Raw genomic sequence first — 17,857 nt, 5'->3', positions numbered from 1 at the left:
AATCAACGATAATATCGGTGATCGACGTTGGCAATCTGCGTCGGTGATCAGTGTCAGCATATACCATGAATCGACAAAGGACCCCAGGCTGATGCAATAGAGATATGGGATTTAATCTCAGTCGTCGGATCTAGAAACTGATCAATGGCCAGGATTTAATCGGGAGATCAGCGGGCGATGCGATAAGTGGGATGCGATTTAATTTGGACCGTCTGATCCGGAACTGATCAACGGTCTAGATCTAATCAGTGACATCGACGATCGGTGCCTTGCGATCCTGACTTGCGATATATCCCGGACCCGATAACTTTATAAGTCTGATTTTATAAATTTTGAAATCCGAACTATCAGATTTTTCAATGATTTTCAGTGCTTTTTCGGATTTTTGCCTAATCGTTTAAAACGATAAAAAAGCCTAATTTCAGAGGTTTGTTGCACGTCGATGCTTCTATGCAAACAAATTCCATTTTAAGCCAATAGACGTTTGATTTAGATTCGACCTTGTCCCAAAATGTGTTATAAAACACGATGGGTAATAGAGAGCAAGTGGCGGCATGCCAGAGAAATATAGCCTATGCTAGAATGCCCAAAAACCTATTAATGGTGCCCAAACCATGGATGCAAAGAGACGGGGAAGGTGAAAGACTGTGTAAACAGTGGGTGAGAGCAGTATGACGGCAAACCCAAGAGGCTGCGAGTAAGAAGCTCTAGAGTCTGCATGCCAGAGAGAGCTTGAAGCTAGCGCAAAGCTTGAATCCCAGAAAGCCATAGGGTCGATTAATCGATAGCGCAGACAACAATAGCGGCCCAACGCTTGAAATTCAAGTAGATCCAGAGTGACAACGACATAGCCAGTACGTTATGAAGCCAGATAGCCGAGAGCCAGAGTAGTTCCTCTCTTCATGATCGATTACACTTCTTGTGATCGATTCATCTCTTTGATCGATTCTTCTTGATCTTGGATCAATGCCTCTTTGGTTGATTCTTGTGATCTATTAATTTGTTGATTAATGCTTCCTTGATGGATTCCTCTCTGATTGCTTATTCTTCTTGCATAGTGATGCCATGAGATGAGTGTTTCTGCAAGCTTCAGCACTTTGACAGTTGCTTCAGAGTAGCGCTTCTTCATATGGCCATTCATAGTGAGAGCATGATAGATTGGGAGTGGACTATGCCTGCGCATTGATGATATGAACAAATGTTCACTATGGATTATTTCATCCACTTCTTCATTCATATCGTTAAATGGCCCGTGGTTGGTGTGAGGTATATGATTATTTCATGTATTTTTTCTTTTACATTATGTTGTAGATCCTAGATTGATATTGATGTAGGATCTTCTTTATTTTCATGTTGTCATGATTGCTTGCTTCATGTTATTAGGAATCTTCATATGATGTAATTTATGCTTTGAGATCCCTTATTGTATGTTGCTAGGATACTCTTGTTGTCGTTGTGCACGTGTTTTGCACTAACATCCCTTTTTATGCCTTGTTGGCAGGATGTGCACCATGGATTTGATCTCGATTCACCTCTTGATATGGATGTTTCTTCTGATATGGATGTGATCTTGATTCACCTCTTGATCTAGACGATCTTGATTCACCTCTTGATATGGATGTTTCTTCTGATTGTGAACTAAATTTGTCTACATATTTTGAACCAACTTCCTTCAAAGAAGTTGCTTCTCATGATGAATGGAAAGAAGTGATGGAGCAAGAATATGATGCTTTGATAAATAATGCCACCTAAAAGTTGGTTGATCCTCCATTGGGAACTAAACCAATAGGATCATGCGGGTCTTCAAGAACAAGTATAAAGCATATGACTCACTTGACAAGCATAAATCCAGGCTTGTGGCAAAAGGTTTTGCACAAAAAAGGGGGTTGATTATGAGGATACCTTTTCCCGCATAACTGAATGGGCTACCATCTGGACACACTTTTATTTTTCAACTTAGAATGGTTTTAAAGTCCATGAAATGAATGTAAAAATTGACTTCTTGAATGGAGATCTGAAAGAGATTTTTTTTTTATGTCCCAAACAGAAGGATTTGTTATGACAGGTTAGGAATAGAAGGTATGCAAGCTTATAGAACCCTTGTATGGCCTCAAGAAAGCACTGTGAGCCTGGTACGAGAAGTAGACTGAGCATCTTCTAAAATTAAATTTCAAACATTATGATCTTCATGATGCAACTTTGTTTATCTAAGAGAGTTGGAAAATAGTTGTGTATCTTGTGGTGTATGCAGATGATATTTTGATGATAGGGAACAATGAGAACTACATTGCATCCATAAAGAAAGAACTGAGGAAAGGTTTTTAAATGATAGATTTGGGCTATGTTCACTCTTATCATGGTATTGAAGTAACGAAACATCCGAAGATTAAATCCCTTTCTCAGAAGAAGTAAATTGTATATTTTTTGAAGAGGTTTGCCATGGCTAAGTGAAATCCTTTAACTACTCCAACGGAACATAATTTAAAGTCACATCCATTGAAGGAAAAGAATTTGAGGATGCAAAAAAGTATAGACAACTTGTAGGAATTCTCAACTACCGGAATACTAGCAGACCAAACATTTCATTTGTTGTTGGAATCATCTCTATGTTTATGTAAAAGCCTTGTGAGGCTCATTAATCTGCTGCAAAAAGAGTTCTAAAGTACTTGAAGGGAAATCAAGATTTTGTATTGAAGTATATAGAAGTGGGTGACTTCAACTTGATTGGATACTCTGATTCAGACTTTGACGGAGATAAATAAATCGAAGTATATACTTCAGGTTATGTTATGAGTCTTAGATCAGGAGTTGTATCCCGGAGGTCACAAAAACAATTAATTCAAGTAGATTCCACAACTGAGGGAAAATATTTGGTATCATATGAAGCAAAAAAGAAAATTGTGTGGCTCAAGAAAATTCAGGAAGATTTGCAGGAGAAACAAGTACATTCAACTCTTCTTTTGATTGACAACACTTCTGCAATAAAGTTGGCCAAAATCCCAAATTTCCATGATTGAACGAAGCACATGAATACAAAATACCATATTATTTGACACCATGTTGGGGATAAAACAATCCACCTATGGCATTGTTCCACAAATCAGCAGATTGCACACATCTTCACCAAAGCCCTTGGAAGGGAAATTTTTGAAAGATTCAGATTGATGCTTGGATCCACCAACATCCCTCCAAATTAAGTGGGGGAATGTAGACACCTAATTTTTGGGATTAGTAAAATATATGTAAATATTCTAAATAGAAAAAAATAAAGGAAGCTAGAATATGAAGAGACATTAGGAGATGAAACGTAATAGTCCCCCTCTCCTTGTATATATTATTATTCGCTCTTAATGCAAAACATAATTTGATTTGGATTTACAAACCTGGCCTGACATGAAAGACACTTAAAATAATCACATTAGGTAAATGAGAGAACTAAACATATGATGTAATGATAACAAGCACAATCCTTAGACATGTGTTTTCATTTTTAGGGCATGCAGAGAATCAAGGGACTCACACAAGATGATTGAACAAGTCTAGTCTAATGAAAAGGAAAATGCGTAGCATGTGGGATGAACATATGAGGGTACCATGCAAGCATGTAGAAAGGCACCCATTAGAATGAGTTGAATCGACTAGGGTGGACATGGCAGGATAATGCATGAGTCAGGTGAGCACAAAGTAGCACATATGATTATTGATATGGGTTGGGTCAAACTATCATTTGGGAAAGGTATGTAATACAAAACATTGATCGATTCAAAATGGATGGGTGCAACCTTCTTCAATTTGGAACGATTTTTTGTAAATGTGACAAGAGAGTTGGCTAATGCAGTTCAAGCATTTGACCAAGTACCATTTGCATTATAAGTGCTAACGGGATATGAAGAGTTGGTGAAGGAGTTTGACGGGAAATGAATAATTTTATATGGGTTTGGATAGTGTGCAATCACCCAATGTCTAGCATGATTGGGTGGGTCATTGCACAAGTCATGACACAATTTTCTTACATGACAAAGTGTAGGGAGATAAGTTTTTTTTAGACAGAAGAAAAGATAAGCATGCAAACACAAGTAAAATAAATACACCATCTTTTGCTTGAATAAAGAATTTATATTCATTAATTATTCTCTCATATACATCCAACGAGCTAGGACTATTCTCTCTTCTTACTTCAAATTACATTGGCCCAACCATAGGTATATAAACACCAAATTTTTTAAATATGGAATAATTGAAACTCTAACTTTCCTTTCCTCATGCAAAACTAATACTTCGTGCTTTAACTAAAATTTTCTAACTTTCCTTTAGCTTAAATCAACATTTTTCTTTTCCTTGACTTGGCTTTTCTAGAAAAACCATTAACACTCTAACTCTAGCTCACTTGAATTCTAATATTATACTCCAACTCATTGCCTTAACTTAACTCTACTCTTCATGCATTGCATGCATACAAGAGTAATTACTATTTCTAAAGCTCCCCCTTAATTACAACCATATGACTCTGTAGAAATTTGAATAATATAACACTTATTCACAGAGATTATCCTTATTATACACTATTTGTGGAATGCATGCATAATACATAACCTCCTCTACCATTGATCATCAATTTGCTGAATTAAAAAAAAAATCGCATGCGCATATTGAAACATCAATCACACATATGAACACAGTATGTAATGGGGAAAGCATATAGCTGAAAACCCCCAACTATCTATATATTATAATGATAGAGAACATGTAACAATACATAGTACAATACTCTTCACAAGTACTCAGTACTATCTCCACATGCTACACACAAACTAGCTCAGATCTGAACAAGTCATGGGTTCAAATCTCCTCCAATGTTTTCCTACCTCTACTGCGTAATCCAAGTTGAGAATAGATCAAATCCAAATTTGAATTCCCTTGGCTTGTACTGCGCAATCCTCATTGGCAATCTCAATCAATGATTGTGCAAATGTCATGCACAGCTATAGTCACAAATGATAGTAGTCTCACCCTTTCACCCACCTCTAACACTTGTCTCCACTGAACTGTCCATGCACTAAGTTAACTGATGTATTCTTTAGTTGATTTATGAGTTAATAATTAGTGAATTAATTAATAATGAATTCACATCACTCATCACTAGTGTATTTGGCAGTTATACTAAATACAACTAGTTCAACTAAGTCAAACTGAACACAACTCCATCAACTCCTCAATCAACTCCACCAAACTCAATCACTTGAGTTCTAATTGAAGTCCATCATGTAATAGCTCAACTAACCCATAGCAAAAGCGTATTTCCTTTTGACAGTTGCATGTGCCACATCCGTAGCTTGAACTGAAGTGTTGCAAGAGGATAAGATAATGTTTATAGTCCAAATATTATTAAGAGCTAATAATATTTGACTGAGCTAATAATATTTGACTGTTCTATTTTTTGACTGGCAGTCTAAAAATAGACTCCGCCCATATGTCTAAAAATAGAGGTCCATCTATTTTTACCAACATGACCAATCATCCATAAATAGCATCCTGCAACTCATAGACCATGATCCATATGTCTAAAAATAGACATAGTCTAAAAATAGACTTTGCGCCAAAAATAGCCTGCGAGCCTACTTAGTGAAGGCGACTTCTTTTCACTAAGCTCCATGATCTTGTTGAAATTTCAACACTCCCTCTCAACAAGATATGAATAATCTGCAACCCCTATCCTACATCTGTGGTATTCGAATTTGCTCCTGGTGAGCGCCTTCGTCAAGATATCAGCATCCTAATCCTTCGTGGGAATGTATGAAAGTAACATGATTCTCTGCTGCACACAATCTCTGATATGATGGTACCTGATGTCGATGTGCTTGGATCTATCATGAAATACTGGATTAGCCCAGAGTTTAATGCAACTCTGGTTATCACAATAAATCACAGTAGGCTCCAAGTGTGACCCGAACAACCCGACCAGGATCTTCCTCATCCATATAGCCTCACATGTAGCCAAACTTGCTACCATATACTTGGCCTCTGTTCAACTGAGTGCCACGGATCTCTGCTTCCTGCTGTACCAAGAAACTGTTGTCGACCTGATACTAAAGATTGCTCCAGATGTGCTCTTTCTGTCCATTGGGCTCCCTTTCCAATCTGCATTCGTGAAGCTACATAGCTTCACCTCATCCTCCTCTCTGTACCACAATCCATATCCTGATGTGCCTCTGAGATAACACAATACATGCTTGCCTGCCTTCCAGAAGAGCTTGGTTGGCTTAACCATAGCTTGTGAAAGCTAGTTAACAGCATAGCATATATTGGGTCGTGTATTGACCGGATACATAAATGACCCCACCAACTATCAATAAACAGTGGCATCCACTACCTCTGCTGAAGTAGCATCCTCCTTCCTCCAACCTCCACGAAGAGGAGTATCAACGGGCTTGTAGCCATGCATGTTGAACTTCTTCAGTATCTCCCGGGCATACTTACCTTGAGAAACAAATAGTCCATCACTGCACTGCCAAATTTCCAATCCCAGGAAATAATGAAGGAGGCCCAAGTCCTTCATCTCAAACTCTCTAGAAAGATCCTCCTTGCATGAAAGTATCAACAGCTCATCTCCCGTCAAAATCAAATCATATACATAAAGTACAATGATCAGCAACTTACCCTCCACCATAATCTGGTATAGGTTAGGATCCGCCTCACTCTTGGAGAGTCCAAGTCCGATGAAATAACTGTCTATCCATGTGTACCAAGCACGAGGTGCTTGTTTCAACCCATACAACGCTCTCTTGAACATGTAAACATGTGACTCGCTGCTGAAAATATCGAAACCTTCGGGCTGCTCTATGTGCACGTCCTCCTCAATGACTCCGTTGAGGAACGCAGTCTTCACATCCATCTGATTGATGTGCCACCCCATCTATGCTGAGAGAGCAAAAATCATCCGTATGGAAGAATACCTTGCGACAGGTGCAAAGGTCTCCTCATAATCGATCCCCTCTATCTGTGAGAAGCCTCGAGCAACAAATCTTGCCTTGTACTTCTCCACACTCCCATTAGCTGCCTGCTTCACTTTGTAGATCCATCTCGAACCCACCACTGATTTCCCCTCTGGTCTTGGGACAATCTCCCATGCATTGTTTCTGACAATCGAATCATACTCTTCCACCATGGCATCTACCCATGCGGGATCCTCCACAGCTTCCTCGAAAGAGGATGGCTCAGTCACAACACATTTTCTCACAAGAGCCATGTATCCATTGTACTGATTAGGTGACTGTCTCTATCTGCGCTGTGTTGTAGGTGGTCCTACAACCTTCTCTGCATCTTGAGCCAGTCGCTCAGCTTCAGTAGTGTGTTTTCACCCTCTGATGGTTGGAACTGCATGAGTGGTCTCTTCCACTCCATGAACTTCATCTTGTGGCTGATCCACATCTCGAAGCTCATCCTTAGGAACTAATAGCTCCTCATCTGCATGCAAGTGTGGCTCCCTCTCAAGCGAACACTTCATGGCTTTCTCCTCATGAAATTTGATATCCCGTCGCACAACAGTCTTGCTACTGTCCGGCAAATACACAGGATAGTTGTGGGCGTATTAGTGTACCCCACAAATATCCCAACCCTTGCGGTCGGCTCCAGCTTCTTCCTGGCATCCTTCGTCACATGCATGTAAACAAGAGAACCAAAAATCCTCAAATGGGAAATATCAGGCCTCTTACCAGAATAAGCCTCCTCGGGTGTACTAAAGCCAAGTATCTTGTGAGGACAACAGTTTTGGACATATACTGCAGTATTGCATGCCTCCGCCCACAAGTGAAGGGGTAGGCCCTGATCATGCAACATCGCCTGTGCAGCACCCACGATCATTCGGTTCTTCCGCTCAGCAACCCCGTTCTGCTGTGGGTTATGGGGAGCTATGAGCTCTCTTCAAATCCATTTTGTGTTGCAGAAGTCCTTGAACTCGCCAGAGATGAATTCACCACCATTGTCACTCCTAAGAGCCTTCACCTTCTTCCCCGATTCCTTCTCGACTAGTGCTTTGAACTCACAGAACTTTGAGTATGTCTCGCTCTTCTTCTGCATGAAGAATATCCAGCACTTTCGAGAGAAATAGTCAACAAAGATCACATAGTACTTGTGCTTTTCTGTCGAAGCTACTGAGAAAGGTCCACACACGTCTATGTGAATTCTCTCAAGGATCATCATGGCGCAACTATCCTTCTCGTGAAAGGTGGCTTTCACAAATTTTCCCAAAGTACACCCCTTACACTGATCTGACTGTGCAAGAGTGCCTTTAGGAAGCCTAGTAGAAACCTGTTGCAGTATCTTTAAGGCTCCATGGTGAAGGTTGCCCAATCTCCGATGTCACAGCACGCCATCATCCCGACATACCAATCCTTTTACCTTGCATGTCATTGTTGCGTAGCCATCTACGTGCAATTGATAAAGGTTCTTGACTCGAACCCCTATCTTCCTAGTTTCTCCAGGTGTCTTACTACGCAGGAAAGCCTTTCCCTCGCTGAAGACAACATCATATCCCTTGTCTTCTAACATCACCACAAAGATAAGATTCTTCTTCAATCCTGGAACATGCATCACTTCCTTCAATACGATGGGTTTACTAGACTCCCTCTCAAAGGAAATGGTACCGATGCTGGTGGCACTGTATCTACCATCATCACCCATCTCGATGTGCACTCCAAGATCTTTCTCATCCAGATCAGAAAAAAAAATCTCGATCTCCTGTCATGTGAAAAGACGCACCACTTTACAAAAACCATACCTATCCCATCACAATTGATACCAAGCATGCGATGAGCGAAAAATCCAGCTCAAACTGCGAGGCTAAGGCCTCTCCCGCTGTAGATCTACCAGCTTGCTTATTTTTCTTCTTCTGCTGACAATTTGTGGCATAATGTCCGTGCTGGTGACAGTGAAAGCACTTCACCTTGGACATGTCCTACTTCTTGCCTTTCACACCGGAATGAGTAGCTTTCTTGTTCTTCTCCTTCTTTGCTTTGGAAGCCAAAGCATAGTTTTCTTCATCAGATGCCTTTGATGAAGATCCGTCCCTTGTATTCTGCCTGATCTCCTCTTGCACAAGATCAGACCAAAGTCTCTCCCATCCTGGAAATTTATCCTGAACATTGACAGAGTCCTGATAGGAATGCCAACTCTTCGGAAGACTAAGGAGAGCCAAGCTCACGAAGTCCTCATCATCGATAGTCACCCCCACACTTCCCAGCTCATCCCGGCATTGGGTGAACTTCATGAGATACTTGGGCATACTGTCTCCTTTCATACACTTAATGTTTCTGAGTTTATCCTTGAGCGCCAACTTCCTCTAGTCACTCTTGCTTTGGAATAAATCTATCAACGCTTTCCACATCAAGTATGGAGAAGCCTTTCCATGCAGGCTGGATATAATGTGATCCTTCACGCCCTCAAACAGATTCCTTCGACACTTTGCTGTCTTCTTTTTCCAAGCCTCAACTTGAGTAGCATCAGTAGACTTTGGGACCTTAGCCTCTATGAACTCCTTCAACGCATTATCATCTAGCACCGCCTCCATCCTGTCTTTCCATGCAATATAATTCGAGCTACCTTCAAGGGCATACTCCAATCGCAATCCGTTGAAAGACATTTCAACTTCGACACCAAGAAAACACTGCTGCAAATTCGAATTCCACCAGCTCAAAACTCAACCACTTCTAATCTAAAATTCGTGAGAACAAAGTGTTTCTTGTACAAAGATTGACTGTATGGGCATTTACCGGATATCTCACCTTCCAAAAGAAGGATGAATCCAAAGGCTACCTGGCCTGATTACAGACTCTGCCTGAAGAAATAAAATGTAATCACTTCCTGAATAATAGATCTGATGATCAACTTCGCTCTGATACCATGTAGAAATTTGAATAATATAACACTTACTCATAGAGATTATCCTGATTATACACTATTTTAGGAACGCATGCATAATACATAACCTCGTCTACCATTGATCATCAATTTGCGGAATTAAAAAAACAATCACATGCGCACATTGAAACATCAATCACACATATCAACACAGTATGTAATGGGGAAAGCATACAGCTGAAAAACCACAACTATATGTATATTATAATGATAGAGAACATGTAACAATACACAGTACAATACTCCTCACAAGTACTCAGTACTATCTCCACATGCTACACATAAACTAGCTCAGATTTGAACAAGTCACGGGTTCAAATCTCCTCCACTATTTGCCTGCATCTACTGCGCAATCCAAGTTGAGAATAGATCAGATCGAAGTTTGAATTCCCTTGGTTTGTACTATGCAATCCTCATTGGCAATCTCAATCAATGATTGTGCAAATCTCATGCACAGCTATAGTCACAACTGATAGTAGTCTCACCCTTTCACCCACCTCTAACACTTGTCTCCACTGAACTATCCATGCACTGATTTAACTGATGTATTCTTTAGTTGATTTATGAGTTAATAATTATTGAATTAATTAATAGTTAATTCACATCACTCATCACTAGTGTATTTGGCAGTTAGACTAAATACAACTAGTTCAACTAAGTCAAACTGAACACAACTCCATCAACTCCTCAATCAACTCCACCAAACTCAATCACTTGAGTTCTAACTGAAGTCCATCATGCAATAGCTCAACTAACCCATAGCAAAAGCGTATTTCCTTCTGGCAGTTGCATGTGCCACATCCGTAGCTCGAACTGAAGTGCTGCAAGAGGACAAGATAATGTTTATAGTCCAAATATTATTAAGAGCTAATAATATTCGACTGTTCTATTTTTTGACTGCCAGTCTAAAAATAGACTCTGCCCATATGTCTAAAAATAGAGGTCCATCTATTTTTACCAACATGACCAATCATGCATAAATAGCATCCTGCAACTCATAGACCATGATCCATATGTCTAAAAATAAACATAGTCTGAAAATAGACTTTGCGCCAAAAATAGCCTACGGGCCCACTTAGTGAAGGCGACTTCTTTTCACTAAGCTCCATCATCTTGTTGCACTTTCAACAGACTCAAACTTAACTTAATCGTGACTCAACTATGCATGTTACATTTGCAATAAAAAATTGGCTCAATTTTTTTTTTACAATGCAATTTTTTGTTTTTCATTTCTTCCATATTCTATACCCTTGAAACTACTTCATTTTCGGTTGCAATTACTTGATGTAAGCTTTGTATTTCTTCACTTGCTGCTACTGTAATTTTTCATTGAATTCTTTTATATTTGTTCTAAACGAAAATTTATGCTTTCAGAACCAAACTTCTATAGCTTCCTCTTGAAAAACTTGTTCACTCATAGACTACTACCACAACTCTTCATCTTCAAACTATGAACTTTGCCATGCTTCTTCCACTTCATATTCCTAATCTTCTTTCTGCCATATTTCTTGATAGTAGAATTTGATCTCTTGTTGAATCCATTATTGAAAGGTTATTTCTAAGCTTTGTTCTTTGTCTTTATAAACTTCCATGCTCTTTGCTACATCTTTTTCTTCATACTATCTTTCAACTATAACTATACCTTGATTGTTGTCCTACGAACTTGCACACTCAAAATCAATTTTAAAAACATCTTCAATATGCTCTTCAATGAGAGATTTCACTGCTTCTTATTTCTTCTCTCCCTCTTCATCTGCATTGAGGCTATCTTCCATTGTTATGCTACTAGTGGACATTCTCATCAAAAACTCAGGAATCAATTTATCCTCTTCTTAATCATCATTTTTTGCTAGATCACACACTACTTCATGAGAAATTCTAAGTATTGCTTCATAACTTGTTACTACAACGACAACTTCAACCTTCAATAGACATGGCACTTTCCATATTTCCACAATGATTCGTTGTTTCAAAAAAGGTACCATGCATTTCATCAACATCATTTTTGTCCAGTCTGGGGTGAGATATCTCAGCATGCATGTGCTCATTAACAATTTCAACTTCACTAAATTTGTCATTTGTTGCTAGATTCATTAGAGATGCATTTTCAAATCTACAAACCATTACTTCATATGAAAAATTGTCTTTATTATTCTCAAACTTAAATGCCTCAAAATCTAATGGAAAGAGGTCATTAGAAACTGCAATCATACCAACTAGATCACACATGTAATTCACTTCTTTATTCAAAGCTTAAACATCATCAACAAGTTCTATTGTTGGATTCAACAATTCACAAGTTACAACACACTTTAGAGTGACCAGCCACATGTGTTTCGTCATAGTACGATTCACTATCATCTTCACCATCCATGTTAGTGGGGTTCTCGAGCATCTATATGTTCTTGCTCTACTTCACACATAGAGGCTTCAACTTCTCACTCTGCAATATTTTATGTGTCTTCTTCATCCATACGCATGTCTCGATGATGGGTTTCACTTTTATAGCCTTTATGACCATCATCCACATTTGAGTGGGATTATCCAAGCACTGTTTTCCTTGTAGAGTCTTGCTCATTTACTCCCAAACCTGTAATTAACTTTGTATTTATTATTGAACAAACAGTAACATAATTTTCTGCTTTGTATCACTTTCCTTTGTACCAAATTTTAGTTCCAAGATCTTCCATGCTTGCTAGGAAGATGTATCTGTTGCTACCCTTGCACAAGGAATTCTCATCCAATGCATGTTTTATAAGATCCAATATTGAGGCATCACATACTTCATCGTATGGGTTATTAGATTGATACTCAATCAACTGTTTACATCAACGAAATTTTTTTATTTCGATATTTCCCAAAAATTAAAATTTTTACCAGTAAGTTTTGTGTGTGTTACTACATCTATCCTCATCCATTCATCCTCGAATTGTTCTACCTCATCTACTTGTCTTTTATATGCCCCTATTATGGCGAGAACCTATATGAGTTGTTCAAAATACTTTGGCTCTTTCTTTCGATTTGTTTTCTCAATTTTCTTTAGTCTTGTTTTGTGAGCCATGACTATCACCTTTCTTTCATATTCTATCTTCTTTCCTTATTGTGTCGGCCTTCTAGAAATGAATGTTGCACACACTTGTTTATATTTAAAACTAAACATTTTAACCTTCACTTTAATAGTGGTTGCCCACAACTAGTAGCAACTTTTCTAAGCTCTTATACACAAATTCCTAAGGAGGATCATGGATATAGCTTACGGCGGAGACTCTTTTTTTGTCAGTGGCAATGGCTCTTTCCTCTTGATATGGTGGTGGCTCTATACGCTACTCACCCTAATATTTTAGTAGGTAGGTTTACAAACTCTCAATGAGCTCTAGCTTCTACTTATGGACCAATGGATGCACATTTCAATTTGCCGGCTACTCACAATAGGCAAGGCTCTTAGTGGGAGTAGTTCATGACCTTATGAACTCCTTTGGCTCTTTGAAACCTTGCTAAATCTTGTTGTGATACAACTTTTTATTTAGAGGTAGAGATAAACGCACAAAGACAAGACAAATAAGTACATATGATTTTTCTTGAATACATAATTTCTATTCATTAACTATTCTCTCATATACATCCACAAGTTTATGCTATTATCTCTTCTTACTTCACATTATAATGAGCCAAGCATTAGTATATAAGCACTAAAATTTCTAAATATGGAATCATGCAAAATCTAACTTTCTTTTCCTCATGCAATCTATGAATTGACGGTTTAACTAAAATTTTCTAACTTCACTTTAACATAAATCGTAGACAACATAAAACATTTCATGCTTTACCAACTCCTAATGGCCAACTACGGCCACTGATGGTTAGAATGGCCGAACATGGTCAACCAAGGTCTGCGTCATATGGTCGACTATAATGGTCAATCGAGATATGTACAATTGAATATGGTCAATAATGGTCAACCACATGAAACCACTAGAACCATTAATATAACTATTTTTGTAACATTAATGTCACATCAGCATTAACATTAATATAAGCTTTACCATGGTCAATCTATACAACCTTAATCAACCTCATCAACCTTCCTTAACCGTAGTTAATGAATCAACCCCAAACATGTTGATTGTAACTAGCCTAACCTCTTTTACTAATGTGATTGATATAATCAAATTAACCACATTTTCTACATATTTTATATGCTAATAAAGATATGAAATATTAACCTGGTGTTAATTATGTATATTAATAACATTTCCTAAGTATATGTTCCTAGTCTTCAAATCCTAATAAGACGGGGTATTAAAATCCAAGAGTAAGCTTTCATAAACTCTAGTCAAATTGATAGAAAAACACTCCGTGGAAAAATAACCAATGCTTTTGCTCTTTAGCTCAAAAGTAATTACTATGTAGTCTGAATACCTTACTACGTGAGCAGAGAGTTGACACTGTCCTAATCAAGGCAAGACATAATACAAGGAACGCCAGAACTTTAGTTGCTCTTATTACTTCGTCCCATCTCGTTGGAATGGTTGGTATCGTGTGATTTTTCATGTCTCCATGACGTGGTTGTCAATGAGCTTTGGTTGAGAATCAATGAATGAGTGATTTAATAATGGAAACGTGGAGGCGGAACACAATATCCAGGCTTAATAAAGTGGAGACCAAATACAATGTCGGAAGTTTACCAAGACTCTGCATGACCTAGTTACCAGAAACGGGACGATGTCCCCCGTTTCTGGCAGAAACCTTCGAGAGAAACCCGACCATACCAGAAACGCCATCTGCAACGGCCGTTTTCGTTTTCACTGGCAAGAAACGGTTTCCCACGAAATGAAACAGTTTCTTCTGGCCATTTCCCGATAGACTTGCAGTTTCTTCTGGCCGTTTCCGTAGACTTGCAGTTAAATTTAGATTAAATTTAATTTTTTCAAATGTGGGCAAGTTTAATTAGCAATTGATTACACATACAGAGAGTTTAATTGGTAGTTCACTGTTAGTCTGCTGCGCTGGACTGTTAGTTTCTGAGCTGGACTGTTAGTTTCTGGAAATTAAACATAAGAACTCCAGAGTCCAGAGTATTTGTGAGTGAGCGAACTAGCTGAGAACGCAGGGTATTGTGACCAGTTGCCACTCCAGTTGCTCATGTTTTCTCAACTATTTAAGCAGAAGAAGAGAGCGCTACTCACATGCACGCCAGGCACAATTCAGAGCGAAGCAGCTTCAAAGTTCACGCCCGCATCTTCAACAGCATTGTCAAAAGGTACTACCTACACACTTTAGTCTCTGGTTTTCTTTTATGAATGCTCGTTCTAGAGTCTAGACCACATAATTCTCTCAAGATTTGGGTAGGTAAGGTTCGTTGGGATCAACTGAACAGATCATAATGCGCTATCCCTGTGTTCAGTCCCGTAATATCCTTGTATGCTTGCCAAGTTGTATCATGTATGCGGATTTTGAACTCTATGCTATACGGTCTTGTCATTCTCCTGTTGTAAGCACTGTAATATGACAATAAATCAATCTGCAGAGGATGAGCAGTTCTCTGTTCAGTTCCATATGGATCAAGAGGGGTGCTTGAACCTGAAACTTGCATTGCCAAGCGGTCAAAAACAAGTATCTCCTTCTCTTCCTACTAACATCCTGACAGAAGAGGCCAATCTGATGGTGAATCCATGCTCTTATGCTTTGTTAATACCAATACTCTTCAGAGAATGATCCCTTTAATATAGAAATTTGACCTTCATTCTCCATGACTTCATCTTCTAAAACCCTAGTTACCAGAAACGGGACGATGTCCCCCGTTTCTGGCAGAAACCTTTGAGAGAAACCCGACCATACCAGAAACGCCGTCTGCAACGGCCGTTTTCGTTTTCACTGGCAAGAAACGGTTTCCCGCGAAACGAAACAGTTTCTTCTGGCCGTTTCCCGATAGACTTGCAGTTTCTTCTGGCCGTTTCCGTAGACTTGCAGTTAAATTTAGATTAAATTTAATTTTTTCAAACGTGGGCAAGTTTAATTAGCAATTGATTCACATACAGAGAGTTTAATTGGTAGTTCACTGTTAGTTTGCTGCGCTGGACTGTTAGTTTCTGAGCTGGACTGTTAGTTTATGGAAATTAAACATAAGAACTCCAGAGTCCAGAGTATTTGTGAGCGAGTGAACTAGCTGAGAACGCAGGGTATTGTGAGAGCGTTGCCAAAGAAAAACACCAGTTGCCACTCCAGTTGCTCATGTTTTCTCAACTATTTAAGCAGAAGAAGAGAGCGCTACTCACATGCAAGCCAGACACAATTCAGAGCGAAGCAGCTTCAAAGTTCACGCCCGCATCTTCAACAGCATTGTCAAAAGGTACTACCTACACACTTCAGTCTCTGGTTTTCTTTTATGAATGCTCGTTCTAGAGTCTAGACCACATAATTCTCTCAAGATTTGGGTAGGTAAGGTTCATTGGGATCAACTGAAGAGATCATAATGCGCTATCCCTATGTTCAGTCCCGTAATATCCTTGTATGCTTGCCAAGTTGTATCATGTATGCGGATTTTGAACTCTATGCTATACGGTCTTGTCATTCTCCTGTTGTAAGCACTGTACTATGACTATAAATCAATCTGCAGAGGATGAGCAGTCCTCTGTTCAGTTCCATATGGTTCAAGAGGGGTGCTTGAACCTGAAACTTGCATTGCCAAGCGGTCAAAAACAAGTATCTCCTTCTCTTCCTACTAACATCCTGACAGAAGAGGCCAATCTGATGGTGAATCCATGCTCTTATGCTTTGTTAATACCAATACTCTTCAGAGAATGATCCCTTTAATATAGAAATTTGACCTTCATTCTCCATGACTTCATCTTCTAAAACCTGTACTCTGTAATATCAATGAGCTTGCACTCATCTCACGTTAATGGACGCACTTCGGAGCTGTCGTCAACCCATTCCATATCCTCGGATTTACCTGAATCTTGCAGCTAACGGACAGGGCGGGCTTGAGAATCTCCATATTGGATACGATTCCCCTCCAGATTTGGAAATTGAGGATTATTCTCATCCTCAAGCGTGATGGCATCTTTTATCTCTCCCACTACATCGGTCATGCTTGGCCTGAAGCTTGGTCTATCATCAACACATCTCAGCGCCAGTTTTGCAACACGGTCAATTGATTCCGAGTTGTAATTTCCGGCCAACCTCTTGTCTATGATTTTTGCGCCTGCTTTTTCAAGCTTCACGTAAGGTGTCACCTGTTTATACATCCAAATAAAATTATTACGAGTCTCACATAACATAAACTTAGTATGAGATACGCTTAGTCTTTGGCAGAAAATGGAATTGAATGTTATTCTATGTTGTAACTTGTTCAGATTACCCAATCAACGAGGTTAAATTCCTCTTCATGCATACTTTCATTTGCGGCTTTTCTGCCGCATATCATTTCAAACAAAACAACTCCAAAGCCATATACATCACTCTTCTCAGTCACCTTGTTAGTGCGTCGATACCTGTAAAACATCCCCAAACAAAATTGAAATTGCTTCTTCTCTCATTAAGTAATCGAATAATTTGAATCATGAAGAAGAATATTTGAAAGAAAGTGGAAGTTATATGTGTGATATACTCTGGATCGATGTATCCAGGCGTTCCCTTTGCCATAGATGTTGTAGCATGTGAAGCCTCCCCATCCATTGCTATCCTCGAAATACCAAAATCGGCCAGTTTTGCATTCATATTGTTATCTGGAAGGATGTTGGCAGTCTTGACATCCCTGTGAATTATCTTTGGGGTGCAACCCGCGTGCATGAATTCGAGTCCTTTGCACAGAAATAGATGATGTATATTGTTAGACATGATTTGTCCTTTGTAACAGCGTTTAAATCACAAATAATAATTGTGCGTTAAATTACTGAAAGAGTTACCCTGCGCCACATTTAAAGCTATGTTCAGCTATGTT

General features: G+C 39.0%; 1 protein-coding gene across 1 annotated transcript; it reads right to left on the bottom strand.

The window, feature by feature from the left end:
* Window positions 1-16,792: 16,792 nt before the first annotated feature.
* LOC149252544 (putative LRR receptor-like serine/threonine-protein kinase At5g48740) lies at window positions 16,793-17,857 on the bottom strand. Its single transcript, XM_089456685.1, has 4 exons — window positions 17,823-17,857; window positions 17,525-17,717; window positions 17,276-17,408; window positions 16,793-17,150 (listed from the first exon to the last, which is right to left on the bottom strand). Exons 2-4 carry the CDS (start codon window positions 17,704-17,706, stop codon window positions 16,881-16,883), a joined length of 585 nt encoding a protein of 194 aa, XP_089312811.1. The 5' UTR covers window positions 17,707-17,717; window positions 17,823-17,857; the 3' UTR covers window positions 16,793-16,880.

This window comes from Pinus tabuliformis, chromosome 7, assembly GCF_031772625.1.
Source record: "Pinus tabuliformis cultivar Carrire ecotype Pingquan chromosome 7, CPIR1, whole genome shotgun sequence".
NCBI classification, from domain to species: Eukaryota; Viridiplantae; Streptophyta; class Pinopsida; order Pinales; family Pinaceae; genus Pinus; species Pinus tabuliformis.
This window is presented reverse-complemented; position numbering and strand designations above follow the sequence as displayed.

Bases quoted from the DNA above. Each gene is read 5' to 3' on its own strand.
- LOC149252544 (XM_089456685.1), bottom strand. From the start codon at position 17,706: ATGCACGCGGGTTGCACCCCAAAGATAATTCACAGGGATGTCAAGACT. The intron at 17,409-17,524 runs GTATATCACACA...GATGTTTTACAG, and splicing joins CCTGGATACATCGATCCAGA to GTATCGACGCACTAACAAGG. The intron at 17,151-17,275 runs GTAATCTGAACA...ATGTATAAACAG, and splicing joins AATTTAACCTCGTTGATTGG to GTGACACCTTACGTGAAGCT.